General features: G+C 28.8%; 6 protein-coding genes and 1 pseudogene across 11 annotated transcripts; 3 read left to right on the top strand and 4 right to left on the bottom strand.

The window, feature by feature from the left end:
* Positions 1-646: 646 nt before the first annotated feature.
* Positions 647-2,470, top strand: LOC118073770 (deubiquitinase OTUD6B). The gene is made up of 2 exons (XM_035094487.1): positions 647-884; positions 1,220-2,470. The coding sequence occupies exons 1-2, from the start codon at positions 812-814 to the stop codon at positions 2,035-2,037; spliced, it is 891 nt and encodes a 296-aa protein (XP_034950378.1). The 5' UTR covers positions 647-811; the 3' UTR covers positions 2,038-2,470.
* A 28-nt stretch (positions 2,471-2,498) lies between these two features.
* LysRS (Lysyl-tRNA synthetase) lies at positions 2,499-5,161 on the bottom strand. Of its 2 annotated transcripts, none has more exons than XM_035094475.1 (6): positions 5,052-5,161; positions 4,443-4,575; positions 3,922-4,371; positions 3,606-3,851; positions 2,725-3,504; positions 2,499-2,646 (listed from the first exon to the last, which is right to left on the bottom strand). In XM_035094475.1, the coding sequence occupies exons 1-6, from the start codon at positions 5,084-5,086 to the stop codon at positions 2,554-2,556; spliced, it is 1,737 nt and encodes a 578-aa protein (XP_034950366.1). In that variant the 5' UTR covers positions 5,087-5,161; the 3' UTR covers positions 2,499-2,553. The 2 variants fall into 2 exon arrangements, with proteins under 2 accessions (XP_034950366.1, XP_034950357.1); XM_035094466.1 differs by lacking the exon at positions 5,052-5,161 and adding an exon at positions 4,646-4,884.
* A 69-nt stretch (positions 5,162-5,230) lies between these two features.
* Positions 5,231-9,797, bottom strand: dare (NADPH:adrenodoxin oxidoreductase, mitochondrial). 5 transcript variants are annotated; one of them, XM_035094957.1, is made up of 5 exons: positions 9,666-9,782; positions 6,798-6,930; positions 6,506-6,724; positions 6,212-6,427; positions 5,231-6,132 (listed from the first exon to the last, which is right to left on the bottom strand). In XM_035094957.1, the coding sequence occupies exons 2-5, from the start codon at positions 6,915-6,917 to the stop codon at positions 5,305-5,307; spliced, it is 1,383 nt and encodes a 460-aa protein (XP_034950848.1). In that variant the 5' UTR covers positions 6,918-6,930; positions 9,666-9,782; the 3' UTR covers positions 5,231-5,304. The 5 variants fall into 5 exon arrangements, 2 of the variants coding, with proteins under 2 accessions (XP_034950848.1, XP_034950847.1); XM_035094956.1 differs by lacking the exon at positions 9,666-9,782 and adding an exon at positions 7,142-7,280; XR_004691171.1 differs by lacking the exons at positions 5,231-6,132; positions 6,212-6,427; positions 6,506-6,724 and adding exons at positions 7,142-7,300; positions 7,372-7,906; positions 7,977-9,558 and having other exon boundaries at positions 9,666-9,797.
* A 258-nt stretch (positions 9,798-10,055) lies between these two features.
* On the top strand, positions 10,056-11,131 carry Lamtor3 (Late endosomal/lysosomal adaptor, MAPK and MTOR activator 3). The gene is made up of 3 exons (XM_035094988.1): positions 10,056-10,225; positions 10,301-10,528; positions 10,613-11,131. The coding sequence occupies exons 1-3, from the start codon at positions 10,217-10,219 to the stop codon at positions 10,748-10,750; spliced, it is 375 nt and encodes a 124-aa protein (XP_034950879.1). The 5' UTR covers positions 10,056-10,216; the 3' UTR covers positions 10,751-11,131.
* On the bottom strand, positions 11,105-12,798 carry LOC118074075 (glyoxylate reductase/hydroxypyruvate reductase-like). Its single transcript, XM_035094986.1, has 3 exons — positions 12,387-12,798; positions 11,925-12,242; positions 11,105-11,827 (listed from the first exon to the last, which is right to left on the bottom strand). The coding sequence occupies exons 1-3, from the start codon at positions 12,494-12,496 to the stop codon at positions 11,257-11,259; spliced, it is 999 nt and encodes a 332-aa protein (XP_034950877.1). The 5' UTR covers positions 12,497-12,798; the 3' UTR covers positions 11,105-11,256.
* Positions 12,799-14,463: 1,665 nt separating this feature from the next.
* LOC118074077 (putative gustatory receptor 28b) lies at positions 14,464-15,900 on the top strand. The gene is made up of 4 exons (XM_035094989.1): positions 14,464-14,853; positions 14,921-14,992; positions 15,056-15,145; positions 15,207-15,900. Exons 1-4 carry the CDS (start codon positions 14,815-14,817, stop codon positions 15,273-15,275), a joined length of 270 nt encoding a protein of 89 aa, XP_034950880.1. The 5' UTR covers positions 14,464-14,814; the 3' UTR covers positions 15,276-15,900.
* Positions 15,437-17,415, bottom strand: LOC118072741 (protein 5NUC-like; annotated as a pseudogene).
* Between the last annotated feature and the right edge of the window lie 108 nt (positions 17,416-17,523).

Consider the following 17,523-nt stretch of genomic DNA (forward strand, 5'->3'; position numbering starts at 1 on the left):
TGCTTAGAAAATCGATATGTTCTTTTGTATAGTCTCTAAGTTTTAGAACACTTGATTTTCTTGATAATCAACAACTATTACAAGTACAATTAGCATAGAGTACTTTTTGAGAATCAATCAATGACAAACATTAAAAGCCACTGTAAACAATGAGTATTCACCAGTGCATTTTCAGAGAATGAAATTGACTTTAAATGGTTACATATTTATATTGTAGTCGCAATGTAGTAAATAAATAAGCATGCATAAGAGAACTTTCTGTCTTAAGTTTAAAAAAAAAAACAATAAAAAGAATTTAGGTAGATTCTTCAATAAAATTGTATCCATATTAAACTTGATACACTACAAGATGACTTCAGTGTAAATATGAAAGAATATATTTAGAGGAAATTGGTTTTTTCGGTGTCTTATATGCAAACAGGACGGAAATACAGCTTAACTGTGCATCTAAGAGTAAAAAACTTGAGTTATCTGATTCAAGAACTTTGAAATTTGGTGCTCAAATCACCACCACAGAAATTCAAATTGGCTGTCGATAATTAAGTAAATTTTGAGCAGAGAACTTCATGAAAAACAACGAGATGTCACTACTTGTTTATTTATGATGCGTCGATAATGTAGTATCTGTTGCAGATTGAGTGTCGAATGAGAATAAGTTTGTTCTCTACACTATTCAATTTCTTGAGGCATGCTTTTTTTAATAAAAAAATATTGAATGGTCCAGTGCTGTATCTATGCGATTACATCTTCTTTATTTTTAAGAAGAAAATAAACTCCGAAATTGTCAATTATTATTTAAGTGTTTGATAACATGGCTGAAGATGATGAGAATACTGAAGAATTCTTACTACAAAAACACAAAAAAGAACGTAAAGAATTGCAAGGTAAATGTCATCATTAAAATTTGTCTACCTCATGTTCATTTAATTGGTTACTTTTGTTATTGATGACTAGAATTTCATTTTTTTCATTGATATTTAAATAATTCTCATTTGATTCTATTCTATGTGATGAGTTTTTGATCATATTTTAATTAATAACAATATTGATGATAACAAAAAGTTGAAACAGAAAAGTTTTTGGAGCATCAAAAATTTTATGATGAAAATTAACAAAGTGTTGAGCAATTGTTGAATGACTAATCTTTTTTGTAATGTTAATTATTTATTAAATCTATTTAATATTTCAATTATATTTAATCAACTTTTGTCACTTTCAGGTCGCATTCAGGTTCTGAAAAAGTCTATATGCAAAGGAGATAAAAAGAAAAAGAAAGAAATTTCTGAAGAAATATCACGTTTAGAATCAGAACTTGATCAACAACAAGAAGAAGAATTAACGAATTTTAAATTATCACAGCTAACAGTTACCGGTTTGCCTACTGAGACTGTCATACTGCCAGAGAATGATGACAACGATGAATCAAGCAAGACTATTTCTGCACAAAGAGTATCTAAAGCACAAAAACGACGAGATAAAAAAGCTAATGCTGAGAAAGAAAGAAATCGACAAATAATCGAACAGGAAGCATTGAATGTTTTCGGAAAACGTAATGTAGAAACTCAAACAATTAAAAAGATCCTTGAAGGACGTGATTTGATGATTTATGAAATTCCTAGCGATGGACACTGTCTTTACAATGCTATTGCTCATCAGTTGAAAACTAATGGTGAAATTCCCCTTAGTCTACAAGATCTCAGAGAAAAAACTGCTATGTATTTGCGAGAAAATATGAATGATTTCCTGCCATTTTTATCTAACTCAGATTCAGAAGAAATTTTTTCTCCTGAACAATATGAAAAATATTGTGATGACGTTGCTTCAACAAGTGCTTGGGGTGGCGCTGTAGAACTTGAAGTTCTTTCACGCGTTCTTCGGTGTCCGATTGAAGTTATTCAAGCTACAGGAACACCTTATATCATAGGACCTGAATATACTGATCACAAAAAAGTCATTTTAACATACCACCGACATATGTATGAATTAGGAGCTCACTATAACTCTGTAACAAAATTTGTCAAGGAAGAAGATAGTTGATAATTTGTATAGTAATATTGTGCTAATTATTATTGATGGTAACATGAATTACCTTTTGTTCACTGTCAAACGCACTACTGCCAAAATCACAAACGAAACAGTGAAAAATCTCTGTACGTTATGATTATTTATTTACAAGTGATATCACAGTTTAAATTGATCTCAACTGAACATATCAACAAATTTAGCATCACATTTATTTTCTAAATCACAATCATTTCTTTATAATCATTTTTACGTTAACTTTGACAATATACAAACTGCCACAAAAATATTCGAGTGATTCCGAAAATATTTTGATAGTCTAGATTTGTTGATCAATTTTAATTCAACGAAACTTTATGAATGATATTTGTGTATTTAAATTTAAACTACTTTGGAAAGAATTAAATTTTTTGAATATATTCTATAGCTATCAATGTGCGTATAATAAATAAATCGATAAATATACAACTTCAAAATTTTCGTTTTGACATTTAATTTATTCAGAAAGATGTTATAAAAATTCATCCTTTTTTATTTTTCTGATTGAACATCTGACTTTTTTTCTGCATCTGCTTCTTTATTTCTTGGATCATCAGGTTTCATTGCTGGGAAAAATAGGACTTCCTACAAGTATAAATAAATATTTAAATCAGTTTACAATTTATTTATAGTAACATGCTTCTTAAGAACATTTTTCCATACCTTTATGTTATTTGAGTCAGTTAAAAACATTGTAAGTCGATCAATTCCCATACCCCATCCTGCCGTTGGTGGTAAACCATACTCTAAAGCCGTACAGAAGTTTTCATCAATCAATTGCGCTTCATCATCACCAGCAGCTTTATCTTTTGCTTGTTGTTCAAATCTTTCACGTTGCACTACTGGATCATTTAACTCAGTATATGCATTGCAAATCTCTTTTTTCATCACAAATAATTCAAACCTTTCAGTGAGTCCTTTTTCAGAACGATGCCATTTGGCAAGTGGAGACATAATTTGAGGATGATCTAATATAAATGTTGGATTGATACAATATTCTTCAATAAATTCTCCAACTAATTTATCTAAAAGACGTGCAGTTGTTCTAGGTTGTGGACATTCAATCTCATGTTTAACACATAATTCATCTAAAAATTTATTAGCTTCCGGAGTGTTGAGTTTATCAGCATCAGGGAATTTTACATTCAACTTTTCTTCCAATGTTTTTATCATTGATACTTTTTTGAATGGCGGTGTGAAATCAATCTCAACTGCTTCTCCTTCCGGACCATTAGGATGATATATCACTTTATACGTTCCGTGAATACTTTTTACCATTCCTGATAACATACATTCAGTTATGGATATTAAATCATTGTAATCAGCATAAGCCATATAAAATTCACACGTGGTAAACTCTGGGTTATGCGTCATATCGATTCCTTCATTACGAAATTGCCTGCCTATTTCATATACTCTGTCTATACCTCCAACAATCAACATCTAAAAAAAATAAAAAATGAAGTAAAACAATCTAAATATAATCAATTTATTTTTATGACATATTTGGTAAGAATTTATATTGCTTCAATAATCTTTATTACCTTATGATATAACTCTGGTGCAATTCGCATATAAAGATCCATGTTCAGCTCATTGTGATGAGTCATGAAAGGTTTAGCAGTAGCTCCTCCAGCAATCATATTCATCATAGGAGTTTCAATTTCAAGGAAGCCCAATTCATCAAAAAATTTGCGTATGTACGCAATAATTTTTGCTCTTATGTAAAATTTTTCGCGTACTTTCTCGTTTATAATTAAATCAAGATAACGTTGACGAAATCTTGTTTCCTATAATTCAAAGTTATAAAATTATTAAATAATATTAATAATCTAGTGATAATGAATAAAAAATAATTACTTTATCTTTCAATCCATAATGTAAATGCGGTAACATGTGTAGACATGGACTGAGGAGAGTCATTTTCTTTGGTAAGATTGAAAACTCTCCTAATTTTGTTTTAGTAGGAACACCAACAACTCCGACTATGTCACCTCGGCCAATTTTCTCTACATCTTTCTCAAATGCTTCATCGTTTTCATAATGTTTAGCATTTGCCATTATTTGCACTTTTAGGCCTTCACCTCTAAGATCATAAAAAACTAATTTAGCACCAGCTTTTCGTATTGCATATATTCGTCCAGCAATACTATGAACTTCATCATGTAAAATTTCAGATTCTTTCACTCGATTGGCGAATTTTTCGATAAAGCTTTCCAATGACATCGACACATGAAATTTGTGAGGATATGGGTTGTCATTGGAGCTTTTAAGCTCAGCAATTTCTTTGCTGCGAAGTTTGAAATATTCCTGCAAAAAATAATGAACATTACTATTGTTAAACATTATTTAATGTACTAAATAATAATAGCAAAAATTACATTTGGACTGATCTCTTCTTGGTTCAAAGTAGTCTTGTTTTCTTTGGGTTTTTCTGGTGCTGAATTCACTGTAGCAGCTTTAGCTTCTTTTTCTTTTTGTTTTTGTTCAGCTTTTAAACGTCTTTTGAGCTCACTATAAATTAAAAACAAAGACATATATATGAAATATATTTATTAATATTATAAATTTAATCTATACGCACTTAAATAATGTTCCATTAATTGAAATATGACGCACGTCTGAGTTCGTAGAAATATTATACGAATTCAGTAGTGCCGGGTACAAACGTGCCAGATGTTTGGTTATTAACCAACGCATGTTTTATATTCAATTAAAACTTTTATTGATTGATTAATCTGCACTATATTTATATTTTTAATATTTTTAATGTTGAAGAATCTTAAATACATAAATCAATTAACAAAAATGATGTAAAAACTCATTTAAATAGAGTTGTTTGAAAACAACGTGGTCAGTAGTATTAAAAAAAAATTACATCATCAACAGTTTTAATGTTTTTTACATATCAATAACATTTTATTGTTAATAAATAATTCAATAATTGATTTTTGTAGAAAAAATAATAACTTCTTATTAACTTTACTCACTTTTTTGATAATTTTTCATTCACTACTTCTGCCATGGTGATATATTTATAGAGAAAGAGAATAAACTCGATATAAGTTGGTACACCTGAAACGAATTAGAACCATGTGTGTGGTATCCAACAAAGGCGCGTAATTATGTTACAACAAAAATTCAGTTTATTAAATATTATTTTGTGCTCGTTTATTGCAACAATAATCTAAATTTACATATAAATAAATTTATAACAATAATTCTTTACATTTTACCGTTAAATTAATTAGATATTATTTTTAACATTTCAGATATATCAACAATTTTCTCTCTTGGTTTTCCTAATAATTTACCCCGTTCTTGTTCAACCTTATCTATCTTTTCCCAATCTTCATATGATACAATTGGAATATTTTTACTTTTTAAAATATTTACAAGGCCATTTGTTCCATCTTTTTGCACAGACTTATCAAGTTCTTTAAAAATTAATGATGCAACTTGAAATGCATTTGTCATTGTTGATAAAATAACACCTGTTGGACCAGTGGCAACCCAACCAGCAGCATATACTTTTTCCTCAACTTTGCCTTGATTATTTTTAATGCGGCCAGCTTTTTCATCAAAAGAAATGGTTTCGTCGATTTGTGTTGATTTATATCCAATACTACGAAACACTACTCCACAAGAAAGTTCTTCGATAGAATTAGTAGGTTTTGCAACTTGAGTAAGATAGTTATCTCCGATCATTTCATTAATAGAAAGTTTTATTTTTTCAACGCATGTATCACCAACAATTTCACAAGGTCCTCTGAAAAATATTGGTGAAAAAATCTTTTCATCATTTTCTATGTTAAGTTTTGATTGCTCCATATTGTTAATCATTAATTCTGTCAGTCTTTTTCTAGGACGTGGGAGGTTGGGAATTATGTCTCTAATGTTTGAAAAATCTTCAGGACGCCATGCGATTCGACAATTTTTTAGTTTAGTCATCTCACGTAATTCAGCGATTGTAAATGCTGCTTGTAATGGTCCTCTTCTTCCAACCAACCATACCTTTCGTATCTTACTTTGCGATAATTGCTCCAAAGCATGCGATGTTATATCCGTTTTCTACAATCAAAAATACTATGCTTAAACTTTGTTTACATTTTATAGAACAATACACAACGAATATAATTAGTTGAAATACCTTAAGTTCATCAACTGTAGTTAACAAAATTCGTGCAATGTCAATGGCTACATTTCCTTGGCCTATAATCACAGCTTCTTCTACATCTAAATTGATTCTAAGGTCTTTATCTGCAGGTAATCCATTATACCAGCCAACAAAAGAACGTCCAGAAATAACATTTTTTAATGTTTCCCCTGGAATTCCAAGTCTTCTGTCTTGCTCAGCACCATAAGTCTGGAAAAATCCAACATATATATTTTATAAAATATTTTGAACACAGTATCATTCATTTAGAAATTATTTACTAATTACCAATAGAACAGCATGATAATTTTCTTTTAATTGATTAATTGTCACATCTTTTCCAACATTGATGTTACCTAAAAACTTAACTCGAGGATTTTTTGCAGTCTTATGGAAAGTATTTATTACATTTTTCACTTCAGGATGGTCTGGAGCTACTCCAAAACGAACCAATCCAAAAGGTACAGGTAAACGCTCTACTATATCAACTTGTACATCATTGGATAGCTGTAATAAATAATTAATATAAATATAAACTACTATTTTTTATCTTTAAGAAAAATTAAAAATATTTTTCTACCTTGATTAATTGTTGAGCAGCATAAAAGCCTGCTGGTCCAGCACCAACAATACACACACGTGGGATAATCACTCGATCAGAAAAATATCGTATACTTTTTAATATTTTTGGAATCTTCATAATAAAATTTTATCTGTAAAGAAAAATAAAATTAAATTAAAATATGATTGAATTGAAACAATTTCAACAGTAAAAAGATACAAGCAGTGAATTCTAAGTATCGAAATTGAAAATGTTTTCTAACTTTCAAGGAGAATCAGGTCAATGTTTTATTCAACAAGCCTTAACTTATATCGAGATCTTTAGACTTAATATTAAAGCAAACTTTCTTTTGAAATACTCACTCTAAAATCCTATCACGACTAAAACTACCAATCATAAATATAATTTTATTGTTTAATATTAATTTTTTTATGAGTTATTAATCATTTTGCCAATATATTGGGCAAAATGTTTTATAGTTAAGTGATTCGTCTCCACAATAATGCGATACATTGTGTCTTCTAAAAATATAATATAACAGTTATTAGTCTATGTTACTAATTAATCAAGTAGACGAACTTTACAATCTTACCGTATAATTTGGTAATTGGCACAATTGATAATACCATATTATTTTGATGCTCTGCATCAACTGATACTTCTGCAATATTTTTCAAATATTTGATGATATTTTTTTCGACAATATAACCAGAAAATGTTATAGTACGTCCTAACTCTTCAGTCATTTCTACTTTGACATATTCAAAAGCATGAGCTAAGGTATAGACAAGTCCAACATTAAGCTGAGAAAATAGTGACAATCCAATAAGAATCAAAGTCTCTTTGCCATTGAATGTCCTAATCATTTCGTATATTTGTGTTGTCAGATTTGTGTTATCGATTACGTATTCATAATAGAAAGATAAAATTTTGGCATCTTTATTTTCTAATTTAAAATTAGTGATTGCTTCTTCAGCTGGATATTGCAACTTTAAACCAATTTCATTCTTAAGTTTCGTTATTGCACTATAAGTTTTAAGCAAATGTAATTCACTGAATTTAGAGCTTTGTATTTCTTTGTATGGAGCACCGACAATAAACTGAAGATCTTCAAAGGCGTTCGGATACTGTAATGATAAAGGAGTAATTATATATTCTGTTCATAACAATCCATAAACGTAAATGAATGACACTCACTTGTAAATAATAAACATAATCTGTCATTGGAGATGAATTAAACTCAGCAATGATATTTATCAATCGTTCCACTGGTTGCATTTCATCTCTTTTCCGTCTTTCGTTATAAGAATTACGGCTGGATTTATTGCATAAGCTTTGATAATAAGGTTCATTTAATTTATCACTGTTGACGACTTTCATACTATCAATTGGCAATTTTTCAAGTTTGTAAGCTGCAAAATAGTAATCAGCAACAGCTCGTCGTATTTTTTTAACATGATAGAATTCATCATTAGCGCAGTTAAAAGTCCGTATATTTTCCAATATAACTTTACTTTGATGAAATTTAAAATATTCTCCAACTTTTATGATTTGGTTAATAAATGATTGTGGAATATCACATTTCCTAAACATAGCTAAGTCTGTGTCGTTTTCGAAATATCTTTGAAACACTTTTAAGTGTTGTTCAACATATTTGAACCCTTTAAACTTTAAACAAATAACATAAACTTCAGAGTTTCCAGCTTTACTTGTTGCAGGTTTTTTAAAAATAATACGATTAAAACAACATGATAATAAATAAATTAAACAAATAGTTTTATATTCAAAAACTGTAAATATTTTGATAAGGAAATTACCATCTGTACTGAGCAAATTCAGTGCTGTAATTGTTTCACAAAAATGTAATTGAAATACACACATTTCTTGTTTATCAGGAACATCAATGCAATCTATGCTACCATCTGCTGTGATAAGCATAATTTCATTCAGATTTTTTTTCTCATGATCAATAAAACCATGCAGATTCATTTCATTCATAAGATTTCCTGTATTATCAATACCAAAGTACCAATGATTCAATGTATGCATAATGAAACGATCATCATTTAACATACAAAATAAGGAGTTTCCTTCATAATAAGGATTTAAAGTTGTCGCAGTCCAATCCCAGTCAATTGATGGTTTATTAAGTTTTAACCAATGATTCAATGAAGCTATAAAAGCTCCTGGAGCTTCACACAAATGAATAGTTTTTATTTTTTTATTACTTCCTATCTCTTCTGGTATCAATGGAAAGGAAGAAACCAGCTCATAAAATTTACACCAAGCTTGAGTTATAAATTCAGGGTTAATTTCTTTACGTAATCGCCACTTAATATCTTCAGCAAAATTTCTCTTCTTTGTATGAAGTCTCCAATTTATGATGTTAATATCATTCAATTGATTTTTTACGCTGTTTAGTCCTTCTTTTATTTTCTGTAATTCGTCAATTTGCCAAGCATCTTCAGTAAATAACGTATTTACACAAGGCAATTCATAATTATTATTGTAAATTTCAATTTGTTTGTTGAATAATTCTTCAACTACCACATGAATCGCATTACTGTTTCTATTTTCCATTTTTTTATATCGAGATGATCTGAATGATGTTGGAAGTCCATATTCTGACAACTGATTGAATGACTCGTATCTGATGTTAGTCTCCATGATTATGTGGGGTGTATAATTAATATTTAATTAATAAGCAACAATTAATGCACTATGTTTCCTTATTCATTCATATTATTCTTGATTAATTTACTTATAAATTTACAAAAGTCTAAGAAATAATATGCCATTCTTAAAAAATTGGTGACACTAAAAATTGTTTGATCCAAATATAATTGAGAGAAAGAATTTCATATTCATTAATATTAAATTAATTACCTTGAAGTTTTTTTTTGTCGTCTAATGTACTGTAGCCTCGTCATAAATATTATTTAACAAATTTGATTTTATTTTTTTTTAAACAAAACTCATGTTGTTTTGGTAGCGAAACTAGCTGTGAATACTCCAAAACACTACATCGAAATCGAAAGCATTCTCGATATCTCGATTTTGTGTCTCGGAATAATCGAAATGTTCGATTATCAAAAGGCGCCAAAGATGGTGGTATTTAAAATAATTTAATTTTTTTGAATTCTTATTTTTTAAATTTTTTATTTTAATTAAGCATAAATTTCATTACTTACTCAAATAAAATTGTTTATTATTAAAAAAAACTCTATATATAAGTCAAAATATATCTGAAAATTATATTCATTAAACAAAGAGCTGTCGTATTTATAATCACAACATAACTCAGCTGAAAGTATTCTTTCTTCAAATTTTGACAGCTTCATGTTATATACACCTAAGGCTAACGAATTATAACAATTTGTTTTTATACATTTTTAACAGTGAATATACAATAACAACAATTTATATCAATAAATAAAATGACTGTGGTAAACAATGTAGTTAATTAATTCTCATTGACGTCACAATATCATAATGTGAGGTTATATACTTGTCACTTTCAGGAAATGAAGAAATTTTTATATCAATTATTAAATAGTGTTGAAGGATTGCATAGCATATTAATAACAGATAGAGATGGGGTTCCAGTCATATCAGTATCAAGTGATAAAGCACCTGAATTAGCAACAAAAGCTAGTTTTCTTTCCACCTTTGGAATGGCAACGGACCAGGGTAGTAAACTGGGTCTTGGAAAGAATAAAACAATAATATGCATGTATAGTAGTTTTCAGGTAATAATAATCTCAGAATAATCTTTAAAATGAACCAATTGATATATATTTTTTTGAATGACAACTATTCTTTTATTCTCATAGGTCATACAAATGAACAAATTACCTTTGGTAGTCAGTTTTATAGCATCTAGAACTTCAAACACAGGTCATATTTTATTGCTCGAAGATAAAATTGACCCAATTTTGACTAGCTTAAAGAGTGCAGTGGTGGAAGCCTGATGGTTACCTATTGTTCATTATGGGTGATAATTAATAAACCATAATTGATGAAATTTTTTATCAAAAGCACAATTGTGATGAAAATTTAAATAATTAATGATTGGCAGGATGACCAAATAAATGTCATTCTAAATATTTGAGAATAGAATGAATTCAATTACAAATTTATTCAATTAATTCTATAAAGAGTTCTCCGATATTAAATATGTCATTAACTAAAAATATACGACGATTTATAGTACTTTTTTATTAGGTTCATAAAACAAATTTAATAAATTGGTTGTTGTATTAATATATTTAATCAATTGCATCTAATTATCAAGTTCTACTAAAGGAAACTCAATCAAATCGGAAATAATATAGTCACTAAATGATTTATTATTAAAATAATGAACTGAACGATGTATATTTTCTACAAAAGTAATTTTTTTATTAAATATTTGAATAAATGTTAATTTCACTGTAATAATATTTTTTTATTCTTCAGTGATAAAATGAATTCCAGATTATAAAGGATAAACCAATGGTTTTCCTTCGAGACCATTAATAATATTTTGTGCAGCTACTTTGGACATATCACTTCTGGTTTTAATGGTTGCACTACCGATATGAGGTACGATTTCAAAGTTAGGAAGACTCCATAATTCGTGATCAGTTGGCAAAGGTTCTGGGTCAACTACATCTAATCCTGCTGCAAATATTTTGTGTTCTTTAAGCGCTTTTAACAATGCATCTGTTTTAACAACAGCTCCACGACCCACGTTAACAAACACAGCATTTTTTTTCATTTTATCAAAAGCAGCATCATCAAAAAGTCCCCGAGTTTCATTAGTTAATGGAGTAGCAACAATAATAAAATCACTCTCTTCTAAAAGTTGATCTAAAGATACAAATTTTGCTCCAATTTCATCTCCAGCTTTTTTAGGAGAATGACCAGTATACAGAAAACGTCCTACTTCAAATGGAATCAATCTTTTTGCAACAGCTTGTCCAATACTTCCAAATCCAACAATACCTACAGTAGATTCTCGAATATCTTGACCTAGTAACCACAAAGGATGATTTTCTGTTTTTCCACTGTAATATAAAACAGTTTTATTTTAAACAATCTAAATTATCAAGTGCAAAATCTTTGAATTTCCTGAATTCAACTAATAATATTTTTTTTAAATACTTTTTTAGTAAACTACGGCTTTCATAAGCACGTCGTGCAGCATTTAAAAGTAACATAACAGCAACTTCAGCCACCGCAGCAGTTAAAACCATCGGAGTATGTCCAACTTTAATACCTCTCCTTTTTATTTCTGGTACATCTAAATGATCGTATCCAGCAGACATTGTAGAAACGACCTTTAACGTTGGTCCAGCAGCATCAAGAAGTTCAGTATTTACCATAATATGAGTTGCAATGAAAATTGCATCATGACCAGGTACTGCTTGAAGAATTTCTTCTCGTGTTAATTTATCACTTTGTATGATAGTCACATCATATCTAATTGAAATCAAAAATAACAATAAAAATAAAAGGGGAAAAATAGTAGAAATAGAGATTTGTAAAAAGACAGTTTTATCAAAAATTGTAATTAAATATTTTAATGTGTTTTTACTCAATAGCTGATAAAATTGATTGGTTTACCGATCACGAAGAAGATCTAACCCAGTCGAAGGAACTTTATTATTTGTGATTAAAATTTTTGGTCGTGACATTTTTGCTTCTATGACAGACATAACTTTAATATGAAACATAAAATTGATAAACGTGTGAGGTAGTTTTAATATTCTGCTTCTTTAAAAGTTTAAAGCGATTATTGTTACAAATCCTTGAAAACTATCTCTCTAATCATTCGTCGAGCTTTTATATTATTTATCAGAGTACACTCAATTCAATGCGCAAGCGTTATTTTACCACACTCACACAGATAAATAACCCATAATATACTTGATTATTATACCACAGATTTTTAACACAAAACAAAAACAAAAGAATCCACGTAATTATATAGATAATAAATATTTCTCTTATCACAATCAATTAGTTAATCCAAAAATAAAACATAACTATAACTAAAATTCAAGGAAGTCAATTGTAATCTGATAATACAATACGATATAGCATGTATCCAATGCTCCTGGGATTTCATGTTATCCTAGTAAGAAAAGACGTTGATTTTCTCTGAATGATGGACACCTTGTCTACCGACATATTGAATTGATCAATAATATTTATTTTAAATTGCATAATAACACTGTATGCTTGAATATAACTACATGAAATCATAAGAAGCATTTTTTTTCATCAACATAGATTTTTATTCTGTTGAATGAATTTATAGTATCAAGAAATTATGATTTTTCTTTCAAATGTAATACTTGAGAATACATTAAAATGAAATTGCTAGTAAATGGTGATACCAATGTAACATGGAATATAAAAAAATAGATGTTTTTAATAAAACGTTGGGAGTTATCATCAGGATATTACGTACGAAGAAGGTGTATTCTAGTAATACTGAACTCATGTTTTCAAATCTTGAAGTCATGTATGTGAAAAAAAAACTTCATTCAAGTGAACTGGTATTGTGTAATTAAAAATAATTGAAATGGCCTGGATTTAAAAAAAAAAAAAAAAAAAAAAAAATTAATATTATTATCTTTAGAAATATCAAAAATATGATTTATTTAGTTTTTGGTGTTTAATAATTTTTTATATTTTATTTTTATGTCAGAACCACATCCTATTTGATAAATATTATATTATGTTACCACAATTATTTGTCTGGCATAAACGATTTAAATGACAAAAATAGATTGTTTATCAAATGGAAATGATGCTAAATAATTTTAGCATTTAAGTAAACTTTTAATGCACGTCACGCTAGAATAATGATGATAAGAAATCTGCTAATTAAAATAGCCAAACTCCGAAAACTGACAACACCAATATATTCCATTAAAATTATAATAATTGATGGTTATATGAGAAGATTAAATCATGTTGACGTCATTCACGATAAAATAAATTCTAATGATGAAGCATTTTTACTCTAGATTAAGCTCAACTTATTACACCTTTTTAGTTGACCATGGATTGTCTGAAATTACCACGATTGTCTAAAATAAAGACAATCGTGTTCTCGTATAAAATAAACTTAAATTTGTTTGAAATATTTTGTTTTCGTGTATCTATGTGCATATTCAATATCACGGGAGTTGCTCCATTTCGAATGACAATAAGTCGATGTAAACGACCAGACAAAATATCAACTTTGAAATTTTCTTATTCATTAATAGGATCTATTTATTCATTTTTCTTATCGTTAATTTTATTTCATACAATATATTCCTTAAACTCAAGAAAAACAAAGTATGAAGGGTTTTCTTATGTTGAAGAAATAATTCGTCTTACATTAACAATGTGTCACACTATTGGTGTTATGAATCTTGCACTACGATATTGTTTTCAACAACAAACTATTTTGGATATTATCAGTAAATTATTACATATAGAGAATTCAATTAAATTGAAATTCAATCGAAATTTAAAATTTGAATATTTATCTCATATATTTATTCTATTATTTTTTCTATTAATCAATATTGTAATAGCTGGAGTGGAATTTTATGATTATGGAAAATTTAAATCGAATATAATAATTCATTCAATACCTTGGTTCATAATGAGCAGTGCAATGATTCAATATACATTTATGGTAATCTTTATTGAGCAAAAATTTCGAAATTTGAATCAATTGCTTTTGCTTTTGACTAATTCTGAAACAAAGAGCTTGAATCAATTCATTTGTGTAACCAAAACACTTCTAGATAAAATAATATTGGATGATATACTCTTTGTTCAACAAACTCATCGAGATTTATACAAACTCACTGATATTATTGCAAATTATTATGCTTCAATTATATTGATACCCATTTTGCAATGTTGTCTTGGAACAACGTACAATTCATTTGGCTTGATCAGCAAAATCAAACTTTTATCTACGAAAGCAGAGCTTATTAAATGGATCATTGGGTTATTATGGATCATAAGATATCTCTATCCTATTATGATTCTCAATGGCTTTGTTAATAAAATGGTTCTTCAAGTAAAGATCACTTAGCAATATCTATTTAATATGAAAGTATTTATTGTAATATCAATAATTGTTTCAGATGAAAAAGACTGGTGAAATCATCCACGAAATTTTGGATATAAATTTCATAAATATGGGAGTGGTGGAACAGGTAAGAGAATTTTAATCAAAATATCAAATAGAGAGGATAACTTTTCTTCTTTTTTTATTGCAGTTACGACAATTTTCCATCGAGCTTCTACACAGAAACCCTCGTATTACTGTTTACGGATTATTTTCGCTATCTTCCAGCTTAATAACATCTGTAAGTTCTGAATGGCAAATAAATATCAAGCTTTTTGGATTAAAATTATTTTTGTTTTCAGATGATTGGTATGATACTCACTTACATGATCATACTTATACAAGTCAGAGATAGCTTTTTAGAGCATTAATGAATAAAAAGAAGGGTGGTGGATATTTTAATTTGATAATTGACTTGAAATAGTATAAAAATCTCTTTGCTATTAATTATTTTTGATTTTTTATATCATGATTTTACAATAAACTCAAAATTGGAAATGTAAAATCAGAGCAACTTTTACTAATGACAGCATCATGTTGGTGGAGTATAAAATTTAATTCTCTTCTCAGTTCCTACATGAACTGGATACTTTGTTTTTTCTATATATCTCGCTAGCACTATATCCAAAGGAGTTTCTAAAAAAAAGCAGTTGAAAAAAAAGTTAAAAAACAGTAGTTAAAAAAAAGATCATCCATAGAATTCTGATTAAATACCTAAAGATATCCATTTTGAATTTTCAGTCTTGAACATAGTGTAATTATTGCCTCCATTGTAAAGGTAATTATGCATGATTACTGTATACACTCTATTTAAATTTAATTTATAATACTTTGGCTCTCGACATTTAGCACATCGAAGGAAAACTCCTCTTAAATATAATACTCGTGAGCCAACAGGTCGTGTGAGATCATATGTGACTTGAAGTCCAGAGAATTGTAAAAATTGTCCTGTATATGAAATATTATTTCGACCCAATTCATGTTGCGCAATGCTGTGCTCCAACATGGCTAAAATCTGTCGTCCTGTCAATTTGGTCTTCCCTATGACATTTCCGAGCGACAGGACACTGATTACATCGTCATACGATATCTTAGAATAGTAAAAAATAATCAGTATTAAGAAATGATTTAATTGTTAGAATGATTTATATTATATTTAATAAACTTGGAACCTACTGGTTGATCAGATGTCTTGTTGATCGAAGTTCGGATGGATCCACTATTGAGAATAGCAATAGCTGCATCAGTCCATCCACCATGGCCTACATAATATTCTAAATTCTTTAAAATAAAAAGTGAATTTTTCAAGAGTCAAGATGTTTTATTGAAAAATAAAAATAATAAATTAAAAATCTTACATATGCAATCATTGCATCGGTGATTAAATTACCCAAATTACATTCCTGTTTTCTGCAAACTTCTCTTGAACCCATTAAATAAACTCTGCTATATCCAATTGTCCTATTTTTGAACTTTTCTAATCCTGGCCTATACTTCTTGAGCTCTTCTAAAACATCAGGAGCTTGGGGCACTTTGTAATCGAGCAGAATGGGTTTACCAACAATATTTTTTATATTTCCATCACTGTCAAATGTCACCAACAGTCTACCAATGTATTTGGTAGATTCATAAGCTTGAACTATGTAAACGACTTTTCCATTTTTTTGTGTGACAGTCGTTGGATATGGACCCGCTCGTATCTCTGGTTTCTGTGAATCCTGTTGAATCTCATTAGTAAGAAAGCTATGTGAGTGACCTCCAATAATCAAATCTAAATCATCAACTTCTGCTGCTATTTTTTGATCAACTTCATAATCAGAATGACCAAGACCAATGAAAATATTCACACCCTCTTCCTTTTTAAGTCTCTTATTTCATTTTTGATTGATTCAATTTCATTCTTAAAAATGACTTTTCCAGTTGGTGGTATGAGTCCAGGTTCTGAAGTTACATATCCAATTATTCCAATTTTTCTGCCATTTACATTCAGGACGATACTTTTCTTTATTATTGCTGCCATTTCTGGTTCTCCAGATAGATCAAGATTGGATACTACTATGGGGAATGAAGCATTCTTGAGAAAAGGAAGTAATCCTTCGATACCATGATCAAACTCGTGATTTCCTAAAGTCTATAATTAATATTAATTCACGTAATAATATAAGATTACTTATAGGACAATAATAAATAGTGCTACTTACGATTACATCGGGTTTCAAGATATTCAAAAATCTTGCAACAATTTCCCATCGGTATAAATAATACCAAGATGTACCTTGGTATGTATCTCCAGCGTTGAGGAATAATGTTGGGTATTGAGACTGCTGTTTCCATTTTCGTATCATATGTGCAACTCTTGCAAAGCCTCCGTAGCATTTATTATTTTTTTTATCTTCTAATGAACACGTATTTGAATTTTTATTTATTTCCTCAAACCTTTGAAAATATTTCTTAAAGATTAATCAAATAATAATAAAATTAAAATTAAAATTTACCTTGAATGCATATCATTTGTGTGTATTATTTGCAATTTCCAATGTCTTTGAGATTGTTTATGAACCAAACCCTTTACGTCATTCATAAAAGTCGAATGACAAAAATACTTTTCACATAAAATTA

Source organism: Chelonus insularis, unplaced genomic scaffold (assembly GCF_013357705.1).
Source record: "Chelonus insularis isolate UGA/USDA-ARS -01 unplaced genomic scaffold, ASM1335770v1 contig_131_pilon, whole genome shotgun sequence".
Classification (NCBI taxonomy): Eukaryota; Metazoa; Arthropoda; class Insecta; order Hymenoptera; family Braconidae; genus Chelonus; species Chelonus insularis.